Below are 9,761 nucleotides of genomic sequence, written 5' to 3'. Positions count from 1 at the left end.
TCTTATCATGTCTCCCTATGTTTTTATTTTTTAATTATCTTAATTGTACAGCAATTGTGATATAATTGTGATATATAAATACATTTGACTTTGTCATTGTCTTCATGCTTGCATGCATGTAATCTGAATGAATTACTTACCATCAAAAAGAAAGTCTGTTCTAAAAGGTTGTCGTCATTATACATATTTATGTGATACTGTTTCAACACTCTGATTCTTTGTCCTACCAGGTGATATTGGTTCATCCCAGTGAGGCAGTCACAGAGCTGCGCAGGATGAACAAAGAGGAACCTGACAGGATCTTCTTCAAGAGCCAGTTCCGCTCAAGCTTGTTCACTAGAACGACCACGTGTAACGTATGTTTACGTCCAACTGAGCAGCCTGTGTGTAACTACACTGACCTCCATACAGGTGAGCCATGGTTCTGCTACAAGCCAACAAATCTGAGTTGTAATGCTAGGATCAGCAACTACAATGGAGGATATAAAAAAAACCTGACAACTATGGAGAAGCTTTTTCAGAGGTGAGCATTATCTGTGGTGTTAAATTTCTGGAGTGACTAAAAATGTATATACTGTGCATAATACATTTAATTTTCTAGTTCAAAAAGATGTTCTTTCCAAATTTTGTGAAGATGTTAATTGTGTATGCTTTCCTTCAGAGGTGTAAATATGAAAGTCTCCATTCCGGCTTCAGGACCAGCCAGCGTCACCATTTTGCCAAAACAGAAAGGTACGCTAACATCTATATCTCCATAATGAAATATTTAAAAAAGGTTGTGATATATATTATAAGCAGTTGGCAGATCAAACATTAATAAATAAATAAATTAAAACTCCCACAACATTTACTAGCATCTTCTTGATATTGGACACCTATAGGATGTGTCAAGGTTATTTTAAGAGTAAGTGATCAGGAGATCTGGAGAACTTTATTGATGCGTTATTGATAACACTAACAGCTAGGGGTGTTCTTATGAAAGCATAGTTCAAGATGTGGATGAAATTAACTTACCGTAGGGGTCTCTTATAAAATTACAAAGAAACTTCTGGGAATTGGGCAGTGCAGTGAGGTTTACCTCATTAAAATTAGATTGATCTCTCATGTAGAAGGGCAGATCGTTGGAAGCCAATCAATGACTAGTAATGGGAATTGAAAATAGCACAGTGATTCTGCTATAGAAACATGGACAGGGAGAAACAGAGGTGGCAACCTGACTGCTCATTAGTTTCTTACAAGTTGAAGTTCAGGTTCTGGCTGCTGGGCTGGGGTCAGCTTTAACATCATTCTAGAACACGCCATCGACCAGATGTTTCATGAAATCAAAATTAGAAAAATACAGCAATACATTTGTAAGAATTTGACTTGGGTTTGAATGCTACAGACAGGTTAAAGAAAGGCTTTGTTTTGGTCTTTTCATTTTAAGTTAAAAACACACACAAGTATTTGTTTTCCTGCTTACCAGGTCAGTCAGAGGTGAGCAGCAGCAGTGGGGAGTCTAAACCCTCTGGCTATTACTACCAGGGTGTGTGGCGAGCACTAGATGGTTCCACAGTTCAACAGTTCAACACTTCCTCAGCCATCACTCAGTGTCTGAAAGGAAAGGTGGTCCATATGTATGGAGACTCCACAATGAGGCAGTGGTTTGAGTACCTTAATGCATCACTACCAGGTAGCTTCTCTGCAAACCCTTCTGTAAACCAACATTATGATGTTCACCCCATTTTATTCATGTAGCTTAACTTATTCCCTTTGGAATTCTTTTAGATCTAAAGGAGTTTAACCTGCATAGCCCCAAGTCTATCGGACCTTTAATGGCGCTGGACTATGCAAACAATATCTTTGTGACGCACCGCGCCCACGGTCCTCCTCTGCGTACTGTCAATGTCCCATCCATGGAGCTGCATTATATTGCCAATGAGCTGGACAATGTGGTTGGAGGTAGTAACACTGTAGTAGTTTTTGGCATCTGGGCACACTTTGACAATTTCCCTATTGAGTTCTACATCCGTCGACTGATGTCCATTCGCAGGGCAGTGGTAAGGCTACTGTCCAGGGCTCCAGGCACTGTGGTTGTCATTCGGACTGGAAATCCCAAATCTTTTACACCCTCTGGTGCATTTGTCAACAGCGACTGGTACACTTTTCAGCGGCTAAAGGCACTCAGGGCTGTGTTCAAAGGCTTCAATGTCCATCTGGTCGATGCCTGGGAGATGGTTCTGGCCCACCACCTGCCACACAACATGCACCCACAACCTCCAATTATCAAGAACATGATTAATGTTCTTTTATCCTACATATGTCCTCAAAAGGTTGGATAGATGTGTTTCAGCAGCCTATGCAGACACATCTTATCTATAATATGTATGCTTCAAATTCATAGGAGCAGACTATGGTGGCACATAATCTTAATAACTTTTTTGTTATGACAACAATAATTCATTTGAAACATGAGGGGGGGGATGCAAAGCTGACATATTCCAATGTCTTCCTAAGAGAGGAAGCACCTGACAAATTATGCTGTCTCTAAGTTTGATTTTATGTAATTATATTTGAGCAGGTCGACTAATTACATCAGTCAGTCTTTCCCAGGCTGTGAGCAATCAACATAACTCTAGTGCTGTCCATCTAGCTGGTTATTACAGTTGACTGCCAGCCTTCAATTTGTTTCTTCATTTTGCAAAATTTTGTAATTCCTTGTTTGAAAATACCGTGCACACTTTCTTGTTTTGTTTTTACATTGCAGATTGCTTGGAAAACCAAAGTGAAGTTTTTTCCCATTCACTGAACTAGCTAATTTGTATCTGAGAAGGGTCCTGCGACTGTGGTGCATGAATAATTTGTGGGGTTTGATTTGAGTTAATGAATTAAAAAGTATACATATACACACTGATTATTGTTTCACTATGTTGTCACTTATTGGCAGACCTGAAGTTAAATAAATAAAAATGCTTTTGAAATTGTTGCATCTTTAAAAAATAAAAAATTATCACAGCAGTGACCTCATGGCATGTGTAGCAAACAGGAAGTGGTAAAGGGGTCCTCAGAGTGTAAGCTGCCCACAATAATTCCTGATTTTTTTTGTACTTTTAAAGAAATCTGATGGTGTTCACAAAAACTCTGGACACGATTTTAATCACTTAAATTAATAAATTTTCAATTGCATATTTTGATATTATATAAGGTATTGACTTAAATACTTAGTGACGAGAGCCATGATGTTTAATTTTACATTTAGTTTTTTTTCTGTATTTTAATATTATCACACCTGCTTGTGGACAGCGGATTTTTAAGGTAATGGTAATGTATTGTACCATTTAAAATAAATATATATGTATAAAAAATGCTAAATCATACTTTTGTTGTATAAACATTGCCTTGGTTTGTCTTTTAGGCAGTTGGGTAACACTTGTATGCATATTTTTAACCACAAAATTGGGTTTTATCTGCCGGACATGTTTTGTTCCTTATCTCAAGAATCACTGATTTTTGTGTGTTGCATTCTAGTGATGGGATTTCTGGCTCTTTTTAGAGAGCCGGCTCTTTTTAGAGAGCCGGCTCTTTCGACTCCCAACCGGCTCTTCAGGTTGTTTCGTTGCTTTAATTAATTTATTATTAACAACAATATAAAATTATGCACAAAATTAGTAATGTAAAAAAAAAACAAAAAACCTGTGGTTTTATTTATATATGTTTATATAAATATATGCGGTGGCCCCTAGAGACAAAACACGTACAAACTCCAAAACACATTTCTAGCATTAACTGAACTTCAAAACAGAGCTGCCTAGATCACTTAAATTACACAATTGAAAGCATATGTGTTTGTGTATTTATACACAAGCATTATTATTACAAATAATGTTGTAAGAATGTTCATTTACCTGTTACGACCACACACTAAATCCGGTCGTTGGTACTTCCTAGCTTGTGTAGCCAGAAGGTAACAAAAGCTCAACACTGCCCCGAGCATCCTGAAGCACTTCTGTTGTGTTTTTACGTATTATGGAGTTTGTACGTGATTCAGAGGTTTTTTTTTATGTGTTCTGGAGTTTTCAATTCAGTCTGTAACAGGATTACTAATATTCACTGTATTTCAGAAGGACAAAACACAGATTTTCTTGTGGCTGAGACTGGTAAGTACTCACTAAATGTAACATTTATAACAGGAATAACCATGGACACTGTAAAAAGCTGCTCAAATATTTAAATGTTACACTGGAGATTTACTTCTGTGGCAGTACTGGCACAATTAGTTCCTGGTCTGGGACCCCAAGGAGTGTGATGGTGTCACTAAGACTTCTCTACCTGTGAGGGAGCTCTGGTCTCCAGACATCATTGTTTATGAGTTGTAAGCACTTCAAATATAACATCCACCCAACTTCTCCCGCTTATCCAGGACCATGGGGGCAGCAGCCCAAGCAGAGAAGCCCAGACTTCCCTCTCCCCTGCCACCTCCTCCAGCTTGTCTGGGGGAACACCAAGGCGTTCCCAGGCCAGCTAAGAGATATAATCTCTCCAGTGTGTCCTGGGTCTGCCCCGGGGCCTCCGAATCTCATCTCTGCTTTTTGCAGATGACGTGGTTCTGTTGGCTCAAAAACAAAAGTGAGGGGAGATTTAAGTAGTGATGAGAATGATCAAAATGTCTCAGTGTGTCAGTTGCAGGTGGGAAGCAGACCTGGATCAATCGCCACAGGCAGCGGTCGGAGTAAAATCATAGGTTAACATCATTAGAAACACCCAGGACGAGTTTTGGCTGAATTGTTTTACAGCTTCACTTCCATGTGTTCCTCATCCCGAAAAGCAAGCTCCAAGGATGTTAACGTCTCCCTGAAAACAAGAAATGCAGATCCAAAAGCAACAACATGGCAGGTCAAGAGACAACAGCAGTATCCTGAGCAGCGAGGGGTCCAGCAGCAACAGCAGTATGTGCAAAAGGCATCAGCAAGGAGAAAACACCATCATCATGACTGGATGGATGGAGATGCAATGGACTGCTGCAAGGGGGGAGACGAGACTACAGTGGAAGGAGGGGGAGGAGACATGGAAGAACGCTGTTGTTTAGTGTGGGAGATCAAATTGGGCTAAGGAACCTGGGGAGGAAAACCGACTGCCTTTGAGTGGAGAATTGAAAAGTGTCTGAAACACTGCAAGGAGGAGAGGCACACAAAAATCACACACACAAACAGAAAATGCATTAATCCTATTAAGACATATACACATGCAATGAAGACCAGATAACATCTTAAGCATGCGTTTCTGTTTTATCATCTTGTCCAGTTCACTTAGTGGGATGAGAGGTGATATGTAAACTAGTGGACTAGTATTATGTTAGGAAAGATGATTGAATGATAGCAGGTGTAAACAGAATGCTGTAGAGAGGGTTTAAAATGGGTGGCACTAATAGATTCTGGGTTCTGATGTGTGGGGGAGGCTTTACCATGACACACACCTGGTACATGGGAAGAAACTCATTATCTAATAGAACAGCAGTGTTATGTGGTGTGTGTGGCTGATGGATGAATGTTTTGGGGATTTATCTGGCTGAGGCATTTTCTTTTGTTACCAAGTTGAACCTGCCAATTAGTTTTGGTTTGAATTACCCTTCCAAGATGAAGAGCATGCTTAGATATGTCCTAACTAGGCCTTCCTGTCTGTTTGTTTTTTTACTTTCACAGTGCACTGAAAGGTTTGTTTGGTCATGCAACACGCAGCACCTGTACATAAAAGGCCAAAGCCGACTGTACTTCCTCAGAAGGCTGAGGTCCTTCAACATCTGCAGGAAGCTCCTGAGGATGTTTTATCAGTCGGTGGTTGCAGGAGTACTGTTCTATGCTGTGGTGTGCTGGGGGAGCAGCACAGCAAAGGACTCATCCAGGCTGGAAAAACGAATCAGGAAGGCTGGCTCTGTGGTCGGCATGAAGCTGGACACTTTGGTGACAGTGGCAGAGAAAAGGACATTAAAGAAACTGATGGACATTATGGACAATGCTGGGCATCCTCTGCACGTGCTCGTAAATAATCAGAGGAGCCTGTTCTCCGCCTCTCTCCTTCACTGAACACAACTCCACCTCCCCCATCGCTTCACCTGCAGGCAACGACAAGATGAGACACGGCAGCTATCAAAGAGGAGCTGGTCGGTAAAAAGAAAACATTTGAAGATTACTATTTTAGTGCTGTCAGCGTAAAGTTAATGCCATAACTGCATTAACGGGGCAAATCTCCGTTAACTAGTTACCGCGGATCACCCCGTGCATGGGGCTGGGCGGCTCTAACGAGCTAACCGGGCTAACACGTTGACGCACGGCCTAAAATCCTTTCATCTCAAAAATCGACAGTCTGCCTTATGTATGAATTCTGGTTGTGCTTACTGACCTCGAACCAATTTTATGTGGTACACAGCTTAAAAAAATATGTCAAAAAATGTTTTGGTACGACTTTGGTAAGCTATGAAGCTGCACTGCTTGATGGATTGTTGGAGCATTACGGCTACCGAGGAGCCTCGCAGAGTGATACTACTCTGCTTCAACGTAATATTACCATATTATGTGTAGTAAGGACCATAAATGGCACCTGTAAGAGACACGGTTACAAAGAGGATTTCAAACTCCAGGCTGTCAGTCACGCAGTAGAACTTGGAAACAGAGCAGCTGAAATCTGTCTTTGTTATTATGCTCAGCATCTTTTAGTTTACATTTTGATCGCACAATTGTGAGCTTTTTGTTATGCACAAAACATTGTTTTGGTTTATTTATGGAGCACCATTAATAAATGCACTGATAATTTAAACAGATGCTTCAGGAGTTTTATCCCACTCATACTCTCAATCCAATGTTTGTCATTCTAAGTTGTAAAACCAATCACACAAAATTATCCTTGGCATTACATAATACATCCCAGTATACTGTTGGTGCATTCCATGTAGAATACAATTTGTTAATAATAAATTAAATAAATTAAACATTTGATGTAATGTATTCTTTGTAAATTATTTGTTTTACCTGTGTTCACATGGCATTTTACAAGGCAGAATCAGCTCACTTTAGTGCAAAAAATTAGGACAGGAGAAAAAAATTCTTAAGTAATGTCAGGAAGCTGGTATTTTATTTTAAAACTAATTGCTATTTTTATTTATTTAGAGAATTAAAAGCCAACTCCAGACCACTGCTTGTCCTGATTTATGAGGGACTGATGAGGAGTTGGTAAGGAGAGGAATCAGAACAGGAGTGCCTCCCCCCGCCCCAAACACATTATCAGGTAATGTAACTTTGGTAATTTGAGATTAATTCAGGTTTCTTTTGAATTGTTGACACTGTCCTCTCCTCTCTTCTCATTATAGCTTTTGTATGCAGTGCCAGTTCTGCTCTTTTGTCTGTTCAAGCCAAGAAGTACTCTTAAGACATCACCAGCTACGACATAGAAGAGGATTTCATTTGCCCTGTGTTTACAGTGACTGCGTCTGTTCGTTTAGGACACGAGGGGCATTGAAGTCTCACCTCAGCAGATCACACAACAGGGCTAAGAAAAGGCAGGAGATCTCAACATTTTTTTTTGTGAATTTAAGGAAAACTGCTCACAGCATACATTTATTTCACATATTTTAAGGCACTTAAAAAACATCAGACTGTATCCTGTCCTTTCCAAAAATGTGACTATGCTACCAACAATTTATCAACCTTTACGTCACACACAAGCAGAAAGCACAAAAACTCAAAAGATATAAAAAACTGTATTAGACTGATTTCTCATGCAAATGCATGTCCTAGTGAAAGTAGCTCCCCTGATAAATCCTTAAATACCTCTCAGGAGCCAGAGACATTACCAAGTGGTTCAGGTGTAGCATCAAGTGATAAAGAGGACAATGAGTTTGTAGATTACCAATGTCTTGAACATAAAATAGCTAGACTTTTTCTATGCATGCAAACTTTGTTACATGTTTCTAAAAGTGCTTTGCAGAGAATTATTGAGGAAATTAGTGACATTTTAAAATTTTCTCAGGTTCATTCATTTCAAAGAATCAAAGAGGTGCTTGCTGAACAGAACATTGAGGCAGATGATGATGTAATTAAAAATATAAATGATGCACTTTTCAAAACCAACCCATTAATTATCTCAACAGAACCAAAAGGTGCATTATCTACTGATTACAAGAGAAATATTTATTTCAAGAATAATTTTCATGTAATTGAGCCTACAGAGTACATCTACAAAGCGAGAACTAGAAATACATTTGTTTATGTCTCAGTAAACCAGGTCTTGGAGAACTTATTGAAAGAGAAAAGTTTCTTTGAAAAGTTAGCATTTGATAAAGAAATTAGTGAAGGTTACAGATCATTTAGAGATGGGCAGTATTTCAAAAACAACAAGCTTTTAGGATTGCAAGATACTTGCATTAGTTTAGCTTTGTATATTGACGACTTTGAAATATGCAACCCTTTAGGAACATCTCGAAAAATTCATAAAATAACTGCTGTCTATTGGGTTGTACTCAACTTATCTGCAAGGTTTCGTTCTACATTACACTCAATACAGCTTGCTCTTCTTGGTAAAAGTGTAGACGTTAAACAGTTTGGGTATGATGCTTTTCTTTATCCACTCATTGAGGATTTAAAATGTCTTGAAAGCACAGGGGTGTATGTTGAATCTTTAAATAGTTTTTTAAAGGGAACTGTATTTTGTGTCTGTGCAGATAACCTTGGGGCTCACAGCCTTGCAGGCTTTTTGGAGTCCTTTAATGTCGACAAATTTTGTCGATTTTGTAGTATTGATAAACATCAGATTGCAGCTCTTGACCCTACAGAATTTCTGTTAGGGTCCCTGGGTCGTTGACCCAGTGTTTTGTGTTTTTGGTTCTTTGATTTTGTTATTTCATTATTTCTAGCTTTGCTTTATGGGTTTTAGGATCATTCTTAGTTTAGGTTCTCTGGGTGGGGTTTGGTTAGAGTTTTAGTGTTCTGGTTTTCTGTCTGTGTTCCATAGTTGCTGTCTCCCCTGTCTGCTGTATCCCCACATCCAGTCAGTGTCTGTGTCTGCCCTGGTCCCACGTCTCTGTTCCCTTTGTTATAGTGCCTGCCTGTGAGTCTGTGTTATGTTTCCTGTTTTACTTTGAAAGTCCATGTCTGATGTTAATGTGTCTGGTTTTGCTTCCCCTTGTCTCGTTAGGCCTGATTTGCCCCAGCTGTGTTTCCCTCCTGTTACCCATTCCCTGATTGCTCCCTCTGTGTATTTAAGCCCTGTGTTTCTCTGTGTCTGTGTCGCGATCTACCGTTTATTCCTAGCTGTGTGTTTTGCCAGTCCACCGGTGTTAGTTTATTTTGATTTTTTCCAGTTATGTTATGTTTGAGTTCAGCATTAAAGCTGTTTCGGTTTAAGTTTGTCTCTGGAGTCTGCACCTTGGGTCCTATTCCTGTCCGCACACAGCCACCTCATAACAATTTCCATTAAGAACTGTGGAACAGCATAACATTTTTCTAGAAGAGCTTGAGGATGGTCAAAGACAAAGTGTGTGTGGTGTCAAAGGTTCCTGTGCCTTAAGTGCGTTGTCCTATTTTCATCCAGTCACTGGATTTCCTCCAGATATATTACATGATTTCTTTGAAGGTGTTGTCCCTGTGGAATTGTGTTTGTGTCTTCAAGATTTAATCAGAAAGGGTTTTATTACATTTGAAGGACTAAACAAACGTATAAAATCATTTCCATATAAATTCTCTGATAAGCTCAACAAGCCACAACAAATTACAAAAGCCAGTTTTGGAACAGGA

At 39.5% G+C, this 9,761-nt stretch overlaps 2 protein-coding genes across 3 annotated transcripts in view; both read left to right on the top strand.

Moving 5' to 3' along the window:
- The window catches only part of LOC102306997 (NXPE family member 3-like), a 17,271-nt gene extending 14,132 nt beyond the window's left edge, over positions 1-3,139 (top strand). For both annotated transcript variants that reach the window (XM_042213214.1, XM_014340937.2), the window contains 4 exons: positions 231-523; positions 662-732; positions 1,466-1,672; positions 1,768-3,139. In XM_042213214.1, the coding sequence (XP_042069148.1) occupies positions 231-523; positions 662-732; positions 1,466-1,672; positions 1,768-2,321 (1,125 nt within the window). In that variant the 3' untranslated portion in view covers positions 2,322-3,139. The remainder of the gene's footprint in view (positions 1-230; positions 524-661; positions 733-1,465; positions 1,673-1,767) is intronic.
- Positions 3,140-5,471: 2,332 nt separating this feature from the next.
- Positions 5,472-8,841, top strand: LOC121812075. The gene is made up of 3 exons (XM_042213213.1): positions 5,472-6,136; positions 7,140-7,257; positions 7,340-8,841. The coding sequence occupies exon 3, from the start codon at positions 7,918-7,920 to the stop codon at positions 8,827-8,829; it is 912 nt and encodes a 303-aa protein (XP_042069147.1). The 5' UTR covers positions 5,472-6,136; positions 7,140-7,257; positions 7,340-7,917; the 3' UTR covers positions 8,830-8,841.
- Positions 8,842-9,761: the final 920 nt, after the last annotated feature.

This window comes from Haplochromis burtoni, unplaced genomic scaffold (genome assembly GCF_018398535.1).
Source record: "Haplochromis burtoni strain Fernald_Lab_line unplaced genomic scaffold, NCSU_Asbu1 Contig_427, whole genome shotgun sequence".
Lineage (NCBI taxonomy): Eukaryota > Metazoa > Chordata > Actinopteri > Cichliformes > Cichlidae > Haplochromis > Haplochromis burtoni.
The sequence above is the reverse complement of the archived record's forward strand: the minus strand, read 5'-3'. Positions and strand labels throughout refer to the sequence as shown.